The following is a 19,636-nucleotide window of genomic DNA, read 5'->3' on the forward strand; positions in this document are numbered from 1 at the left end:
ACTTTGATACTGGGAGTGCAAAGCTTCTGGTTTCCATTTCCTATCAGTTGAAAGCAAATTAATTGCCCTGCTAAAGATGAGCTAAAGGTGAGGTTGGCAGTGGAGAACAGGCTCCAAGATGCACTGAACAAGCAGGGCAAGACTGCTTGTGGAAGGAAACAGATTTGGGGGAGAATTTCTCTCTCCTAGTGTTAGCTCTCTAAAAGTTGTCTGGCCTGCTGCTGTCATCAGAGAGAAGTTGTGAATCAACCATTAATGTCTGAAAAGCAGGAACAAAGGCAAAGCACCTCTGAATATGTCGAGTTTCTTTATACAGTCTATCTTTCTTTATTCAGCCTAGCCAGCACCATGTAAAATTCGCTAGTGCCTGATACCGCATTATAGGTGGCTGGGGGCTGGTGAGATGAATCAACAGCTATTGGGATTTGCCAAGTCAAGGAAAAGTTGAGTTTTCTGAGGCCAAAGGCCTCTGGGAAGAATTACTACTTTAGATATTAGATTTTCAGATACCACATATTTTGTTTGACTAACACTTCCATGTTGCTACCTGATTAATCAGGGCTGCTGAGAACAACTAGTTACTTCAGAAAGTTCTGCTTTGTCCGTCTTGGGAAGCCTTTAGTGACTGTCTCATCTGACAAACAGACCTTTAGGAACATATGAAGGGCCCGTGAAGGGCCCAAGCTATCAGGCACCATAAACTGCTTGGTGTCCTGCTGAGCAGGAGCTGAGGGCACTCTAGGTCCCACAGGATCATATCGGCTGTTTCCTTCTGCCTGCAGTGTCAGACAGGGGATGGCTGCAGACAGCCAAGCTGGAGATGACACACTACTGCAAGGCTGTATATGAGGGCATCCCATCAGGGGCCAGAGAAATGCCAGGAATCCACATGAACACTGCCTTGGCTTTCTGCTTTCTCAGCTGAGCAGTTAGAGCAGGGATGTGAGTGAGGTGCTGTTCTCCAGTGCTTTCACATCAGCCCTGTTTTTCATTTGGTAGCTTTGGTCTCAAAGTGGGAAGCACCTTCCACAGAAATGCTGCCAGTACCACTGTGTTTTCACTCCTATCACATCTCTAATCCTTTGTGTCCTGCACCCAGTTTTGCTGCAGGGCTTTGACAGTTAGTTGTTCTAATATTGACAAAGTCCTACCAAGTGCCCAAGCTAGTCAGCTCAAAAAGACATACTGGAAGCCAGAGTCCACAGGCCCCATTTCATCACTGGTATGCTACGAAATGTCTGGATATTGCAATATTTTGAAAAAAAATCTATTTTCATGAAAAAATCAGCTTTGAAAAAGATGCCAAATTAAAAAAAAAAAAAGATTTCTACCACCATTTCTACCACCTTGCACCAAACAATCTTAGTGGTGTTCACTCTGGGGAACAGTAGTAGGAGCTACTCAGGGTCACAAAAGAGGGTAAATATACCCAGCAGAAGATGAACAAGTTCTCCAACAAGCAAAGCAGTATCTCATATTTGCAGCAACGCAACTAGCCACGGAACCCCAAAGCGGCGTGGATGGGGGAACATCCCCACTATCCTGCTTGAAGTAGACAGAAGGAAATGCTGAGATTTATCTTGTAAGGTATCCTAGGCTGGTAAGTGGCGGTGTTGCTGGGCTAGGCTTGGGGTCTGTGAAGAGGTACTAGCATCAGGACTCAGGACAGTGAAGAGCATGATAAACATTAACTAGCAATCACAGACATTCATTTGTGGCTCATTAAAACAGCTGCAGACTTTGTGAACTGCACTTGTCGAAGTCAAAGCAAAGCCAGCTGGTGAGCACTGTGCAGCTATAAATCAGGTCACAAGCAGGTTAAATTCAATCGAGTAGTTTAATAATTCTTCAGGTCAAAGGTCTTATCTTACCAGGTAACAATTTACAGGACACCTAGTTAGAGTGAAGAGTGGCTGGCTTGGTAAAAGGAGAGAAGAATACATTATGTCCCATCTCTGAATATTTTAATGTTAGCCTCTTTCAACGCAACATATTTTTGGTAAAGACATATTCACTATATTTAACATGATCTCTCTTTAACAGGAAGTTCAGCTGAGCACACTGTCCCCAGAAAGTACACTGCGACTGTAAAGCAACAGAATTTCATAGCAGTAAATCTATTGCACTTTGTGAAGAATAAAATTCTCCTTTGCCTTTCTAGCTCCAGAAGGCAAAGTATCTCGTTGGTTAAGCAAGTTCTTCTCCCTCCAGGCAAAGTCTCTTAATGTTCAGACAGACAACGCCTAACTTTTGTTTGTTTGCTTTTTATTATTACTTGAAACAACAATTGGAAGAGTTTGAGAGAAAAATCTTTCCAGTAGCTGCTGAGAAGTCTCCAAGTTTCGAGTCTAGAAATGAATTTTAGGTGCTATCCAATCACGGTCAACAAATAAATGTACTTATTTCCACATTTCATGAATATGTCCACAAAAGAGCAAGATGAGGTCTCTCTTTGACCAACACTAACACTGTGTGATCAGGTATTACAGGGATGCACTTTATATGTGACAACAGTATACAGACAGGATGGAAATAACACCAATATTATTGCACATGGTGTCTGGGCGAGCATTAAAAACACTGCAATATGTGATGAAAATTCTTTACAGCTTGTTTTCTCTCAGCCCTTTTTCTAGAGTTTGATGTAGCAGCAATATCAATCGACGTACATTGGAGAGCTGGGAGTTGCTGGCATTTGATCCAGGATTTTACAGACATAGCATGCAACATCCACTGTGCGTTCCTCATACATCAGAATGAAGGGATGTTTCTGGAATCAGATAAGAAACAACAAGGTTACTTCACCTTAGTGACACAGATTGGCTCCCCCAGTTAAAAGTTTAGCATATGATTTGACTGACTCAAGAACACAGGACTCGGTGATGACTGTAGGACCCTAAGATACAGCCTTGCAAAAGGGGAGTTTTAAATGTGCAATACAGAGAGCTGTACTTCCAGAGCTAACTTGGGACAGGCATCCATGGGGGTAAGGACCTGCTGAACTGGACGCAGCGAGGGTGCAGTATTAGCAGCACCTGGCTCTTTTGTAACACAGTTCATGGCCATCAGCTGAAACACTTTCAAGAGAGATTTTTGTCATCAGTCTCTTCAGCAACGGGGAGACAGGAGTGACAGAGAGATATGACCTGTGGAGGTCAAACAGCAGGCCAGGTCCTAAACCCAGTTGTCCTGAACCCTGATCCTCTGCTCTGCCCAGGAAGCTGTACAAGCTGCACCCAACTCAGCAGCTGGGAAGTGACATAGTGACTCTTTAGGCAGGGACTGTTCTGCTTACGGCACCCTGGTCCAGATGTGCTTTCTGCTCTCTATCCTGCTACTTTCCCAAACCACCTCTGTTTCAAACCTTGGGTTCCACACTTGCTGCCCTGGGATAAAAGACCAAGGAATGGAAGCAGGCTGGCACACTGAAACTGCTGAGGGAATTTTGGAAGACAGAATGCCATTGCTTGAGGTGAAATGGGACCAGGACACAAGGCAGACTCCTTTCATATCACAACACCATCAGGGACTTTCAGACAGCGTTTTGCATCTCCTCTGAGGAGGTTGCAGCTGCCCAGAGCTCCTTGAAGAGGTGGGGGTGCTAGGTGTGACTTATCCAGCCCCTGTGAGTTCCCTCCTTCAGGACCCCAACACCACAGGCTCTGCTCCTTCCTTGTTCCAGGACACTGTGTTATCCTCTTTCAGAACACAGTTTTGCCTGTACACTCACAACCTCATTGTGTGGCTGGTGCGCTGGAAGCATTTACATGTTTACATTTACATGTTTGACAACAATTTGACAATGCTTCTCAGTGTAAGTGCCAGGATCTCGAGCAAAGGCAGAATTTACAGGGCAAACCTAGATTTTGCCTGAGCCTGTGCACTTCAGTAATCACACAGGCTAGCTAAGTCCAGTTAACTAATCCACTGCAACATGGCATTTCTGTGTGTGCTGATCCCCTAAAACCAAGTGTGTGTTTATGTAAAAACACTAATAATCATAAACCACATAGGGCCAGGGACGACAGCATCAAGGCAGTGTTTTCTCTAAGGCTGTGGAGACGGACACTCTGCCTTGATCATCTGAGAAAACACAGAGCTACTCCAGATGTGCCACCCAGCTCCACTGTACAGTTGTAACAGCTGGCACAGTCAGCCATGCTTTGCACTCACCAGAAGCTCTTTGTACTTTGGCCTTTTGGACTCGTCCTTTGTAAGGCTAAAGAAAGCAGAAAGAGAATTAGGAAGAGGCAGACTTAGGAAGTCATTACAGGCATTAAATGTTAATTTTTTACAGGATAAGAAATTGATTTTGCTGCTGTCACACTGGGATTCACTGCCAGCCAAGCCATTCAAGTCCAGGAATTTGGCTCCTGAAATAAACATACTTTTCATACTGTGAGTCACCACGTGGAGTCCCTTCCTCCCCGCATGACTTAAGGTGCTGGCAAAAGCCTAAACCCCATGACCATCACCAAATCCTGCTGGAGACAGAGAGCTGCAAGCTGAAACCCCATCACAACTGCTGCTGCCTCCTTATGGAAACGGGTTTGACTTCAGCATAACTGGAGTTTTCAGATAGCAGCAACTGGCGACTCTGGCCTGCTGTCCAGCCAGGAGGGCAGCACGGCACACACGCAGAGGAGACTGGACACTGCCTGCCAGGGAGCACACACTCTTCTCGGGGAAAAACAGACACAACACATTCCTCTTGGCATGTGTGCAGGCAGGGATGGAGCCGTATTACTCAGAAGACAGAGTAACCAATCTGCAATGGTAGGTCCAGGCTCCCAGGCCCCAGGCTGGCTCATCCAGAGTGCTGGTGAACATCTGGCACATCCAGAGCTGAGTGAGCCCTAACCTCCAGGAAGAGCCAGCTGGAAGGGGGAATCGCTGGTGTAACCAGGAGAGATTAGGAGACCAGCATGGCGACAGCTGATGAGTCTCTCTGGCTAAGAGAAGCAGAGCCTGTCGTGCTGGCCTAGCTCCACTCCACCTCCCCTTAATCATCTCTCCGTCTCCCTCACAAAAAGCTGCAGCTGCTGGTTGCCACCTTCCCTCAGGCCTGTAAAGGTGGCAGCTTTGGGTGGCTATCACGATGGGACTCTGGCTCTGCTTCTCTGGGTCTGGGAACATAGCCCCAGTGGCAGCTCTTCGGTAACGGCAGACTTGATTAAGCCCTGCTCCCATTTAGACTCTGCCTTCATCAAGCAGACACCCAGAGCCAGGCTCTGTGTAATGTGTTGGATGTACCCAGCACCACTGTGGAGCAGATTCCTGTGCTACGGGAGACACGGCCTGCCTGCACCACGGCAGGAGTAGCTGGCCCTCGAGGCACAACACAAAAGGCTCAGCCCAAAGTGAGACAGAGCGTTTGCTCCTGGACGCTGCCCCGAAAGCAGCCCCGCACCACTGCCATTGCCACAGGGCACCTTCCCTGTGAGCAGGCAGAAGGCGCCTTGCAGGGTACCAAATAATGGGTCTCACAGATGGGCGTGAGGAAAAGGGATGCCAAGCTGGAGAACACGCCCCGCTGGATGAGGGGCTCATCCAGGCAGGCACAGCAGTGGCGGCACTGTGTCCCAAAAGCCACCAGCATTGGGATGATCCCATCTGCTGCCTGGTTTCTAGCGCAAGGAGACAGCCAGTCTAAGGACTGGGCCACCGCAGGCTGAGCCATAACCCAGACCATGGTGGGGACGGCAGGTGGCAGCAAAGGCCACGAAGAAAACCTGCAGCAGGTAAGGGGGACACGGACGGGGTGGGGTGCCCGGGGAGATGCCTGGGGTGACAGACGTTGTCCCAGAGTCCCCCTGAAGAGACAGACAGCCCTTCTGAGAGCCGGCACAGGGGACTGCCGTGGGGACACATGATGGAGGTACTGGGGATCAGGTCCCAGCAGGCCCAGACTGGCTTCTGTAGAGCTGCTGGCCCTGATGCACGCCCGGTAGGCACAGCGGGGCAAATCCAGGGTGCCAGGCCTGGCACTGTACCTGGGCTAACCAGCTCCCCTCTCCTGGGTGGCAAGAAGGGCTCATCTGCAGTCCTGGGACCCTCTCAGACCTCCTGGCCGAGTGACGAGAGCCGAGCAGATTCACGGGCTAACTGTAGACGTCCTCCCCTGACCCCAGGGCCCTGGGCCCCTCTCTAGCCAGGCCAAGGGTGCCCAGGGCACCATCCATCGCTGCCTCCACTGCTCCACTGCTGGAACACAGCTCACAATCATTTCTGACTACTGCCTCAGTGAGTCTGAGGTGATCAGCTCAGAGGTGGTGGTGCCATCTTCAAAGAGGTGGGACGAGTCCACAGCAAGGAAGGGCACAGACCTGGCAGGTTTCTGGCACGCTAAGCATGGGATGCAGAGCTGGCTGCATGTCCCTGCAGTCCTGCGATGCCCTGTGTGTGAAGCTGTGAGCTGCAGCCCTGCTGTGCCCAGGGGAGCAACTGGAGAAGAAGGGAGGGTGCAGCGTGGTGCTGCGGCAGGGCCTTGAGCAGGAAGGGGCTCAGCAAGGCGACACAATCACCTTGAGAGTTACAATCAGAGGGAAGAGAGAGGACAGGGATGAAATTAAGGCTTGAGAGCATCTTTTGGGGGAACGCACAGAAGGGATCATCTTCTGCTCTTATTTGAATGTTTCAGATTGATGTTGTTTTCTTGCTCATCCAAGACACCCCAGCTGGACTGTTGCACTCACACCCAGCTTTTCCCTCCGTGTCACACTGGGCATGGGGTGCCAGCAACGGTGTTTGCAGAGGAAACAGCAGCCAGCAGCCTTCCAGACATGGGGAACAGGAGGTGGGGAGAGAGACAGTTCGAGGAGAGGACTCCTCATAGGCTGCTGTAAGGACCTCCATTTCTGAGCCAGCAGGTAACTCTGCAGAGCTCTGAGGAAGTCGTGCTGAGAATAGCAGGGTTAGATGGGGATGTGGTAGGTTGTGGTAGGATGTAGTGTCTTCCCTAAACTAGGAGAGTTAAACCTAATTCCCAACAGCAACATTTCTATACACACTAATTCTAGAAGGATCTCTTTCAAGCTAAGGCACAACCACAGTGTGTCCACAAATCATTCAGAGATACAGAGGGTGCCTACAGTACATGCTTGGCTCTTCTCCGTCCTGTGACCTGACTGCAGAGCTGCACAGACGCAGAGAGAGCAGGAAGTCCCACTGCTGCTGTGTAAACATCCTCACTTCAAACTTTTGCTGTCCAGTAGCTGTTCCTTTACTGATCTCTGGGGGTTTAAATGTGTTCCTCACAATGCCTTAAATGTAACTATTCAGAACTTCAGCTCATAGTCCAAGCTTTGTTCTGAAATTTCCATGTGTATTTTCATAAAACAAACCTAGAATCCTTTTTTTCAAGCTTGATGTGAAGCTGTGTGTCTGGAATGGCCATTTGGAGCACCAAGTGCTGTACAAATCTTTTGATGGAACGTTTAATCTCCTTCCCAGGCACTCTGGCTCTCAGGACCTCGCGGCTCTTCCTGCAAGTACTAACTTTGCAGCTGCCAGCGTGAAGCTCCAAATAGCCAGAAACAGAGCTTGGATACTTTGCAACTCTGCAGCAGTAAGCTTAATCCTGTAAACAGGTCCAGGATGAACGTGACTTTAGATAGGCATCTAAAGAACACAGGGAGGTGGGTAAAAGGGGAAAAATGTTCCACCCAAGCTTTCACAGCTTTGTTGGAATCCAAAGTAAAATGTAAAAAAAAGAAAAAACTTTATCAGCAATATCCTTTTCTCACTGATCTATCAGAGTGAGCAAGCAGCAACATCAAAATTCAAACTGCCATGTGACTGCCACTGTAGGACTCTGATCTCCATTCTTCCTGATTCTTAAATGCACAAAAATAGAAAGATTATTAGATTCAAGTTTGCAGAGTAATGCCCACAAGATTTATGCCCATCACCTAGAACCACAGCCTTTTGGAGATTCATCTGTCTGCTAAGGAACACCAACATTTATTGTTTGTACTTAACTAAAGGTTAGTAAGAAAAATATTTATTACAGTACTGCTATGGACGCATCATAAATATTCCAGGCAGAAGTCAGATTATTTGCAAAACCAGATTAAATAAAAAAACAAAATTAGACTGGGAACTGCCACATGGTCTGCACACAGCGGCTGTCCCACAGCAGTAGACCCTGGAAGAGGTAAATGGGCAGGAAATGTGAATTTAGCCAATGAAATACACAGGCCAAAGATGCTGCTGTTTAGCAGAGCTGTCACACAGGTCCCTCTGTTGGGTCCTCTGGAGCCAAACTCATGAGTGTGTAAGAGAGCAGTCTCCTAGCTTTGTGAACTCTGTAATGATATTTATTCTCCAAGAAGAACTATATGGGAAAGAAACTAATGCCTGTACTGCACATGGGAAAGCAACTTTGACTTTCTAATCAAACATCACAGAGTCTTCATACTGAGAAAGAGAAACTTCTTTTGAGCAGCAAGCCATTTTGATGCCCTATTTTCTGCAAACAAAAGACAATGAGAAGGTGTTCCCTGCAGCCAGATGAAAGTCAGAACTGGTGTTCCATAAAAATTCCTAATTCTGAAAGACAAAAAAACCTAAACCGGCACCTTTTGCATGTTCAATGGATGGAAAATCCCAAAACAAAACCGCCACGAAGTTAAAAATTGTCTAGAGCTGTGTCTTCCTGTGTCACAGAGCTTTGAGATAGACACCCCTGCCCTGGGGCTGTCCATCAGCCTGACAGATCTTTCCCAGAGCAGAAGGACCCAGAAGAGGAATGCAGGTCACACTGAAGGACCTCCTGTGGGTTTCACTATTAGGTTAATAAAATTAGTTTAGATCAGCTGTCACATTCTGATGGAAAAGTGCTTAGTCAGAAAAATCACAGTAAGCCCTTAAATTAACCAGAACCACGTACATGTGGCAGGCAGGCAGGCAGACTGCTCTAAGTAGCTGCCATGCAAACAACTGGACACTTCCCATCCAAGGCTGACAAAACTGCAGAGGCCCTGTCCAGCCCTCTCAGAAAAGCATCTCTAGTCTTGATCTTGTCACGAGATTTGACACAAGATATGAAGCCAACAACCAAGCAAGTCACCTGCTACAGGTCCTGGCACTTACTACATTGAACAGAACCTCTTCCTACCAGGAAAGCAGGCCTCCTAGCCTTGCTATGCAAAAGAGAAGACTAACATAGACCTGCAGCTCAACCATGAGACAGTACTGCCAGGGGTCTCAAGCTTCCGCCTGCAGAAGAAAAGCCAAAGAACAGGTCTGTCACAGGGCCATTCCATACCAAAGAACAGGCTGCACATGAAAGGCCTTCACCTGGTCATGCAATGGGTCTTATCATGCATCTCCTGAGCACAGACTCTCGGAGGTTTTCTCCTTATTCCTATCCTGAAGAGCAGTATCTAAAGGTTTGCCATTCAGCCTCCGCTCATCACCTTCCAAAGAAGTGAAATGCAAGCAGTCTTTACTCTCACGTTGGTGCAGGCATGTGAAACTAAGCTAAGAAGTGCTTGGCATGCAACTCCTACCAAATACCTGACAATGACAAAACTAGGAAACACTTACCACAAGTTGACGAAATTGATGAAACTTGGGGAGAATTCCCTTTCCTCTGAGTTGCTCAGCTGTGGTGGGTCTCCTTTTACTACTTGTGTCAACTGGTCAAACACGCTGTTCCATTTGGGGTATGGGAATCGCCCTGTGGCCAGCTCATACTGCAAAAAGACAGCAACCGCACCAGATACGTTACACAAAGGGAATTTCAATCAGGATAAGAAAATCTCTACAAGTATCCCAGAAACCCCCAAGGGAGCACTTTATTCCTTATCCCATCCCCTATACAAAGCCCAGCTGAGAGAGAGATGGGGGGAAGTTATACTCAATAGCTATTTTTGGTGCCTACATTGGGAACCTGGTCTTCCTATACAGCCAACAGAGAGAGACACCTCCAGATTTAACCTGGTTATGCCATACCTGCATGTTGTGAATATATCTCCTCTACTGATTTTATAAAGTGAACCAATGTTCTTATTAAGGTGCTTAAAGGTTGGAGGGCAAAATCCTTCTCCAGTCCCTTCCCAAACATCCTACAATCACTAGAGAAAACGGACACTGACAAAACAATCATTTTAAAACACCAGCGGGGAAGAAAGCACATTGATAGAGGCTACTGACTCATACTCATTGCTCCCATTTTCTCTTCAACTTCAACATCTTGGGAATGGACTTTTTCACACTACCAATGCATGTACCCACCAGTATTGTGGTTAGCCAGAGAGGAATCAGCAGCTGAGATCCAGGATCAGCGGTAGCTTTCTGCACAGCCAAAGTACGCTAGAAGCCACGGCTACCAGAGGCTTATTTTACATAGGCCAGGCGCTCCATTCTGCAGCACCACACTCACTAGCCTTTCTGATCTGAGATTTTGAAGAAAACAACTCCTCTGCCATCTTCCCTGTTCACATCTCTTTTGCTGCAAAACAGAGCTGCAGCTAAATGTATCCTCAGGGGTTCAGGGGAGCCATCTGCTTTGACAGCAATTCTATTCTTTATGAGCCAGGAGGTGCCCACTTCAATCACAACATGCAAATGCTTCACAGCAGAGGGGCTGGGCTTTGCTTCATGTATGCATTTGACATCAACCAACTCCATTATGCTGCAAAGGGCATTAAAGCTACCCATTAGGAAAGTACCGTGCAGCAGAGGCTTTAAATGCCACTCACTTACCAATGTAATTCCCAAGCTCCAGACATCTGAGCGGACATCATAGCCTTGCCTGGATGCACTGGGATCTATCCTTTCAGGCTGAAAAAGGAAGAAGAACCAGTCAAACAATGTGCAGTGCAGGAAGGAATAACAAGCATCTGCAAACTTAGAAAAAACTCTAACGTGCCCCTGGGCAAAGCCTGGCATGTCTCTAGAGGCAAACTTGTTGCTAGGGCATCCAACTCCAGCAAAGAAACATCTTAAGGAATCAAATGCTGATTTGATGGAGGTCTAGTCTTAAAAGGTGATCTGCAAAGACAATTCAGCACAGCCCACTCCTTGTTTTTTTTTTCCTTTTTTGCAAGTGTCTCAATACTTATTACTCCCTACTATTTGTTTAGTTTTGTTTAACCTCAAGATCCCTTTAACATAAAGTCTATCTTTCTCTGTTTTTGCAGCAGAGTTCCCCCTAGGGAACCGCATGAACTCGAATAAACATCATCTCATCCATCAGGGCAGGGAACTGAGGTTTAGCAGCATCTATCAGAGCTCTTCTTCCCAACTGTTTTTTGGTTGCTAAACCTCAAGAGGTATTAAAGATGCATTTTAAGAACCACTTTTCTCTGTGAGTTTTCGGGCATCTCTGTGAGGCAGCTATGAGGTCATGATGTTACTAGGTCTTCAGACATTCAAAAAGTCTTCTTTAGGTAGCAATATTGAGCCAGACGTGGATGATCTATACCAAAAAACGACATATCCAGAGAGCACATGGCACTCTCTGAGACTGTGGAGGGTGTGGTGGTCCCTACATCTGAGCGTAAGGACGTGAGGATATCACACCACCTCCTCCGCTTGTGTTTGTAGTCTGGGCCCTCAGCAGGATGAAATCCACTAGACAACATGTAGGTCATCACAGCCAAGGAGTAGAGAAAGGTCTGTGGAGCCCCACATCCAGCTTCTCAAACATCACTGACCTCTTACCCAAGGATGTAACTGCGCTGCATCACTTGGGCACTGTGAGGCGGCTGTTGCATCACTGCCTGGCCAGCACCACTCCAGCTTCCGCAGGAGTCTCCCAGGTTCTGCGACAAGACCTTGCCTTGCTGAGCTGGCATGTTGCCTTGCTTACCCTTGGCACCAGTGAAGGTTCCTACTCTTGACAACAGCGAAGCACAGTTGTAATGTTCTCTGATATCACATCCTTTGAGAAGACTACGTGTTTCCTCACACTATGCTCCCCCTGTTTGTGCCCTGTCTGTGGAAAACGGGGATGGAGAAGAGTAGGGAAGTGACCTCAAGGAGGCAGAGGAGAGACCTGGAAACAGCAGACAAACAAGTCAGGAAATGTGTGGTGAAATGGAAGCAGGAGAATTAGCAGCCACTAGGACTCTGCTAAAATAATGAAAAGGGCCACAGGAAGAGCCCTTCTTGCCAGGGCTTCAGAGGTACAGTGTAGCGTGACTGCCAAGCTTGCCAGGGGTCTCCAGGGCGCAGGACTTCCCTTTGTCCACACACAAGCTGTGCTGCAGGCCACCATGATCAACTATCTGACTTGGAGGCAGCTCTGCAGGGGCATGGCCGCTATCCATGAGACCATTTACTGTGGTAACAAAAGATGGATTCTATGGCCAGTATGTACCCTCACACCACGGAAAAGAGAGTCACTTCACAGGAACTGGGACCACTTTCTGATTAAAGACTGCCTCTAATGCACCAATATGACGCACTCAGCCAGTACAACTGACACTGGGGGCACTGGAGAAGAATGCATGTCCTCTCTGCAGCCCTGGCATGGCAGGGCATGCCATACCTCCTGAGTGCTGCCAGGACATCTGCGTATCAGAAAGCTGCCAATGAAGACCAAATGGCACAGGGCCACTACAGTGCTACAGAGATTATGGCAATAGTGGCCTTGCCAGTGTCAGAGCTCCTATACTACAGATCTATAGGGAATGTGGTGCATTAGCATGAGAGATGGCAAGAGTTTACAGACTGGAGAAATGATTGCTTTTTGTGCAGCACAATGACTTATGGGACTGCATGGATAATGTAACTTGGGTAGAGGCTCAAGTACTAAAAGCCTGTGCATTACAGGGATAGAGAGGTAGGCGTCACTTCAAAGAGCATCCCAGTCTTTCAGCATGCTAGACATCTCCGGGGCACCATAGGGCATCCTTGAGGTCTACAGTGGGGACAGAGCTGGCATGTTCTAGTCTGAAGCACCCACAGAGGGGCAGCCTTCAACTGTGACCAAGCAGAGGAGTGCAGATGCAGCAACAGGCACTTGGCCCTAGACAGTGGTGGCACAGTTATAGGGAAGGCAGGATGGACCAAAATAAATCCTGTCTAAATACAGAGCAGAAAGAATCCTGGGAATTTTCCATGTGGATGACATGGGAGCAATTAGCACCAATGAAGGAAGAGTCAGTGTGTTACACTCCAGGGATCTGGAATGAGAAATGCAGACAAAACTCGGCTCTTGCCAGATGTCCTTCTAATGCCAAGTGCAAGTTAGGAAAGGAAATGGCTGAGATGGAGATTGACCACTGGATGTCCTGATGCTGTAAAGAGGCAGGGTGTGAATGCATGAAACATGGCTACAGACTACAACAGGGGCTGTCTCTCCATCTGAATATGCACCTAGGCACCAGAATCTTGACTGAAAAAAAATGAGCGAGGTGTGAAATACTAATCCTCCCTTCTCCTCCAAGCAAGTCAGGGTATGCCAAGTATAGATGCACATACAGCTTCCTACAGTGTTCAGTTGTTTTGTGTTGCTAAAGAGCAAAGTACATTTCTAGGAAAATGCAATTCTTGAAGCTCAAATCCTGGATTTTAACTGGTAATTTAACTGAGGAATTTTATACCAAATGCACTGCAAATTCAACAGTTCTGCCTACACAGCATTAAAAGGTGTATAACAAACGCTTACTTGCATCTTAAGCGAATGTGTCACTAAAAGAAATAGAAGTTTTAAGGAGTGAAGAAACACTAGAAAGAGCTAAAATTTAACAATATAAAAAGCAGAATGAAATCTCCAGTATATAAACTCCCCCTCCCCCTAAAACACAGGAACAGATGGGTGTGAAAGGGAGGCTGCCAGCTTCCCTTGGAGATGATCTCTTCAGACACACATAGCATGTGATTGAAGAGCTTTTGAAACAAATTTAAGGGACTTCCTTGCCTTTGGTTGATACTAGGAGCAAGGTAAAGCACTGCACATCTGGAACCTGGTCATGCAGTCTGCAGCCGCAGAGTTATCTATGCCAAATTCAGCTGCAAATCACACAGTGAGTTATAAACAGGGCCAGCTAGAGTTAATAGACCTTTACTGCTCTGACACAGACTGGATACAAGTCTTGCAGGCAAGAACTGTGGCTCCTCGGCACGCTATTCTGCTCTTGTGTTAACCAATATACCAAATATGTTTTTGTTTAGGGAATGCTTGACAAAAATGTCGTCTCCCCCTTGGTGATGACCCCATTCCCATGGCTGTGTCATTTACATGGCTGTGCCCTGCAAGGAGCTCGTCAAATGCTCTCAGAGAAGCATTTGTCACTGTCCAAGTGACTAGGCTCTCGAGGCCAACTCCAAACTGAAGCCACAGAAAGGAGAGGAACAATGTTTCTGAACAGCTGCCTGCAGAGTTGTGCAACAGCAATGGAAACCATCTTTAGGACCATAAATAGCTAGTTTGGAAAATTCTTCTGCTGTTCAGTAAAGGAAAATCCTGTCACTCACTTTTCATGTTTCTATATTTCTCAAGAAGAATATTCCTATGGTGAAGAGCAACTTGATCTTCTTTTGAGGCTCTCTTCCACACAGGCCTCTTGCACACTCACCACTGGAGCATGGAGTGATAGCCAGTGTCAGTGAAACGACGGACAGCTGTGGCCTAGTCAGGGACGAAAACCATGGGCAGAAAGGAGAGCAGGAAAAAGGCACTGACTAGCTGGGCTCTCAGACCTACCTCTCCTGTTACCTCCTAATCCAAAGCACTAGGATACCGAGTGTAGCTCCCTCTTGCCTGCTGGCAGCTCTGAATTTTAATTCCTGACTGTACAACATCCTGGAAACAACAGGAGCAGAGAGTGCCCCTTCCCTGATTCCTCCACAGGGCTGGCCTGGGAGTTCAAACCCTGTCAGGGTAACTGGTTCACCACCAGCCCTGTGGACATAACCACCATTACCAGTACCTCATGGAAAAGAGACAGTCCTGCTCTTTGAGATGACCATCTTGAGGGGGACTTGCCATGCTGCTCCTTGAGCAAATCTTTGTGCCCAAGACACAGCCCTACAGTGGGTGCTAGAGCTTCAGACAGGTATGAACATTTGGCCACTCCTCCTGGATCGTGTTACTGCTCTGCTCAACAGGAAGGTTTGGGGGCTCTCCCTCAGATAACACCCAATTCTTCTAGTGGCTGCTAGAGAACTGAAGTGTCTAATTTCATTTGGATCTCAATTCTTACGTGCAGTGATGCCTAATAAGCTTTCTGGATCTCATCCTGGGCACATAGAAGCTCACAGAAGGTGACCTCAGTGCTCGAAAAGCCTTGGTCTAAGAACACAGATGTGAGTCATTCACACGAGCAGCGAGAGCAATGCAGTCACATTTTACCGGGTAAAGCCTTTTCTAAGGTTATACTCTCCTCTCTTGTGCTAGGTGACTGATGAAAAAGCTATTAGCCCTTTATTTTCTCTGGCTCTGTTATCTCAGCGCCAGTCACTATAGGGATCATGCAACATCCTATGCAGCAGCGTGTCCTGGTTGCAGGAGGAGACACGGCTCCTCAAGCAAGGTGTGATGCAGCAGAGGAAAGGCAACATAGCATGATGGCTGGAACAGCTGATAGGAAGCAGAGAACACAAGTTCTTCTTCTGTCTTTGTTTCTGGGTAATCGTGGACAAGCCACTTCCCCCTACTCCTCAGTTTACCATCTTTAAGATAGGAGCAGTAATACTTGTCTCTATGTAAAGTACTTTCATACCTACTGATGAAAAAACACTACATAAGAGATTATAGTATTATGACTATCAAAAAATACATCAGCCAAAATATTCATCCATGTTTTGACTTTTTAATTCAGGCATTCCTTCAAAAATCCCCTCTGTTCTTTGATTTCCTGTCCCTCCCCCTCACCCAGGTCAGCAACGAAGCCTGTGGCTGCAGAGAGATTATCAGCAGAGATCATGTTTCTAGGGAATGGCCTTTCCTCCCCTCCTATTTCCTTTACATATTTACTCTGAGAGAATGTTTCATTTAAAAACTTCTCCAACAGCATTTTCCAGGTGGAGACACTGGTTTCCGTTCGCATAGGAATACCATCTCCTCCCAGTTTGCTTTTCTACCAGAATGTGAATTCCTAAGTCTGAATCTCAATAGCAGGAGGACCCCAGGAAAGTGATGGACTGGTGGACAGGGGACTCTGGCTAGGCATGTGGAGATGGCCGAGAACATTAATGAAGGCAACAAGGTTTTACTGGGCTTAACCTTTTTCATCCTGCTGAAAAAGGCAAATGTGTTGCCATAACATACTTGGAGTAGTCCAGTGCATCATTTGGACCTCAACTAATCAAGCACTGATATTTGCATTAGTAAATGATAAAGTGACAGAGTTCAAGAATGTAACTGTTCATGAAAGGTCACTAAGCAGTGGGAAAGACAGCTTTTATAATGGCTCTCAAAGGGATCTTTCCTTTGCCTACGGCCATTGATATTCAAGAAAATATAAAACTAGCTCTGCTAAATTCTGTGTATCATCAAAAAGTTGACAGTGTGTTAAATAAGGGTTCCTGATGAGCTAGTGTGATTTGAACCACTTGTTATAACCTGGGCTCATTTTAATATAGCTGGATGTTGACTCACACAGCTAGAAACAGAAAAAGCAGCACTGTGATGAGGGATGGGGTCCTAGAAAAGAAGAGGAGAGCATAAAAGCCCATAGAAGCATCATGGTTAAAGGAGCATAACAGAGGTTATGCACTAGGAGTAGGCGCTCTTATTATATTCACCACAGGTGAGAAGACTGCTGGAAGTTTGTCCAATTTCAAGGTCTACTTTTGCAAAAAGATGCTAAAAACTAGAAAGGGTTTACAGCAGAGCCATAAAATGCAATCCAATCTACCTTAAGGGCATAAGCTGCTCAGTCTATTAATCTTCTCAAAGAAAAGCTTAAGAGATGACTACATCACAGTCAGAAAGTACCTACTGGGGAAAGAGGCTGTGGCAAGTAAAGAACTCCTTAACTCTGCAAACAGACTAGGACCAAAGAGCCCATGATCATCATTAAAATACTTAATACATAATTACTGACCAGGACGACTTCACAGGCAGTATGGTAGATTCTCTGACACTTGAAGAGGAGTCTAAAAGTAAGAATGAAACCTTGGAGGTCATCTCCATCTGGTGTTGTTTTAAAAGACCACACATCAGTATCCCAGAACTCCATGCATCCCTTCAGCGTCATCATCACCACCTCTTCTAAGAAATTCCTTGCAATGACAGAGCTAGGCTCTGGAGAGGATGCAATTCTGGAGGGCTGGAAGGCACTGTTTCAGCTCAGTTAAGCACTTTCAACACAGAACCTCACTGAGGGTCTCAACTTTGGTAGGTTTGCTCTGGAAGTCCTTGGATTCATTACAAAAGCCTTCAGGCCTAACCAGTATGCATGCTTTCAAACACATACTGAAATGAAGGAGGAATCCAGAAGAAAACATGAAATGGGAAGATTTCTGATCCTAGAGGATTCTCTGATGCAGCAGAGAAAGGAAAACAAGAGAAGGTGTGCAGAAATGAAATTTCACACATTCTAGCTAGAAATGAAGTATGACAAAGTGCAGATGGTCAGCAGCAAAGGTGAATCACCATGGGGTAGCTCAGACAGGACAGGAACAGGCTAGAATCACTGTCACTTAAAATCTGGTTTCTCTTTGTAAAAATCACTTCCATTCAACCAGAAGTTCTCGGTCCAGGTAAAGGATCATAACTGAAGTTTCACCATCTGTGTTCAGGTGGTTGTCATTCTGGTCTCCTCACCTGTGAAAGTTTCTGCCTGCACTCTGCCCAGCACAGCCCTCACCCCTAGTTCTAACTCTGACCCCAGTCCATTCCATATCAAGGGAAATCAGAAGGCCGTGCACTCCACAAGCTCTTGAATATCTGGCCCTAAATAAACCTAGGTTAGTGGAACAGGCCCTGTTCCAGTGTGGTAGAGTTGACACTAAGGAGAAGGGTGGAACTGAATTTAGCTCTGATGGAGCAACAGATCACATTGCCGTATTTGTCTCTGGCTACACACAGATTGGCAGGTGTATCTGGGCTCACAGATCATGGAGGACCTTGGAAGAGTCAAGCTACTGTTTCAGACTGCCTGCAAACTCAGAGGAATGTCCTAAAAAAAAATACCATACATGGGGCTAAATGCCTCTCAGTCTAAAATGGAAGTGAAGACGATGGTGTAGGATGTGACCCTCCAAGCCCAGCCCACGTGCCCAACTCTGTGAATGCCAAGCTGATCTGTACAATCTAGGAAGGTACGCCAAGTAAAAGGATCTGTCCCCATCCTGGTAAAGGTCTTGCTCTCCTCTCCATGTGCTGTTTGTCCAAAAACTCAGAAGAATGATCAATGTCCAAAGGGATTTTCTCTAGCACTTGGGAGGCTTCAAAAACTCAGGGTGGAGAATGGAGGCTGCACCTCCTGCTCAGCGTGCCCAGGCCTACAGGCTCCAGCGATAGCTCAGAGCAGGAGCTGCCTGCATGTCCTCCCTGCTCCACTGCTGAGGGTCACTCAGCAGCAAGGAATGGATGGACAAGGTGAAGGCTGGACTCATCTGTGTCCAGATCTCAGTACCAGGGTAATTCACTGGCAGAGGGAAGGGGTAACACTGTCAAGTGGCACCAGCAGCCCCTCAGCCTGCTTTGTGTATGCCGCAGGTGTGCAGAGTGCTCCCACTCTCAGTAGGAAAAGTCTCAGCTTCAGGGGGTCCTCCTGCAAAATCCCCCATCAGGCCTCCTGAAGCAGAATCTCTCCCTATCCTCAAAGGCATGAGCAGCAAGAGTCAAAGAGCCACACTATGAGTTGTCAGAGAGTGCAGGAACAACAGGGGAGACCCACACCTACGCACCTCAGACCTTCTGTGCAGCCCTTCACCTTCATCTTTCACCTTCCTCTCCATACCTGACCCTGCCCTATGAACCCTGACCCTGCCCTATGAACCTTACCCATCCCTCTCTACAACTTCATTGCTACGATGATTATGTCCTGCTACGTTTGGCTTTGAATCGGCCTTTTTATACGTAAATAGGATCAGTGGGGAGCTACCCTGGCCCACTCCAGCACAACCAGCTGTGCCCCATGCAGAGCAAACCCACGTCAAGCAGAAGCTGTCTGCTGTTTCCAGCTTGAACTCACAGAATAGGAATGTGAATCAGATCCGATCTACTTCCTCTTCATTTAAAGACACAAGCTCTGCTCAACAACCTGCAATGCCTCCCTAGAGCAACTATCTCCAAATCTGATTTTTAGGCACTTCCCATACAAATCCCAGTAGTAAAAACAACTTCGGAGGGGACTTTTTCTTTTTTTTTTTTTCCTTTTAATATTCTCCTCCACAAAACTCACATCCTGCCCAAAACACTTCTAGCTGAATGGTTTGCTTACACAGGTGGCTGGTAACAAGTTTCCCTAGGTTTATATAAGTTGTCTGTGCAGACAAGTGTCTAAATGGACTAGATGGAAATCCCTTCCCATCTCTTCTCCAGAAGGAAACACGTGGAAGTGCTGAAGCACAGACATGACCTCAGTGCCTGCAATGGAAGCTGTTCAGCATGGGCTGTGCATTGAGTGATGTAAGGAGCTAAGTTTGGACAGGAGAAGTCCCACACTGGGCGAACTTCATCGACGATTTTAGCTTATGAATGAGTAAGCAGAGGTATGTTCTCAGCCGA

The 19,636-nt window shown here is 46.9% G+C and overlaps 1 protein-coding gene across 4 annotated transcripts in view; it reads right to left on the reverse strand.

Moving 5' to 3' along the window:
- Nucleotides 1-1,818: 1,818 nt before the first annotated feature.
- MAP2K4 (mitogen-activated protein kinase kinase 4) overlaps nucleotides 1,819-19,636 on the reverse strand; it is a 105,576-nt gene continuing 87,758 nt past the window's right edge. For all 4 annotated transcript variants that reach the window (XM_064522512.1, XM_064522510.1, XM_064522511.1 and 1 more), the window contains 4 exons: nucleotides 10,711-10,788; nucleotides 9,550-9,698; nucleotides 4,174-4,219; nucleotides 1,819-2,770 (listed from right to left, as the gene is read on the reverse strand). In XM_064522512.1, coding sequence (XP_064378582.1) covers nucleotides 2,657-2,770; nucleotides 4,174-4,219; nucleotides 9,550-9,698; nucleotides 10,711-10,788 — 387 coding nt within the window. In that variant the 3' untranslated portion in view covers nucleotides 1,819-2,656. The remainder of the gene's footprint in view (nucleotides 2,771-4,173; nucleotides 4,220-9,549; nucleotides 9,699-10,710; nucleotides 10,789-19,636) is intronic.

Source organism: Dromaius novaehollandiae, chromosome 18 (assembly GCF_036370855.1).
Source record: "Dromaius novaehollandiae isolate bDroNov1 chromosome 18, bDroNov1.hap1, whole genome shotgun sequence".
Classification (NCBI taxonomy): Eukaryota; Metazoa; Chordata; class Aves; order Casuariiformes; family Dromaiidae; genus Dromaius; species Dromaius novaehollandiae.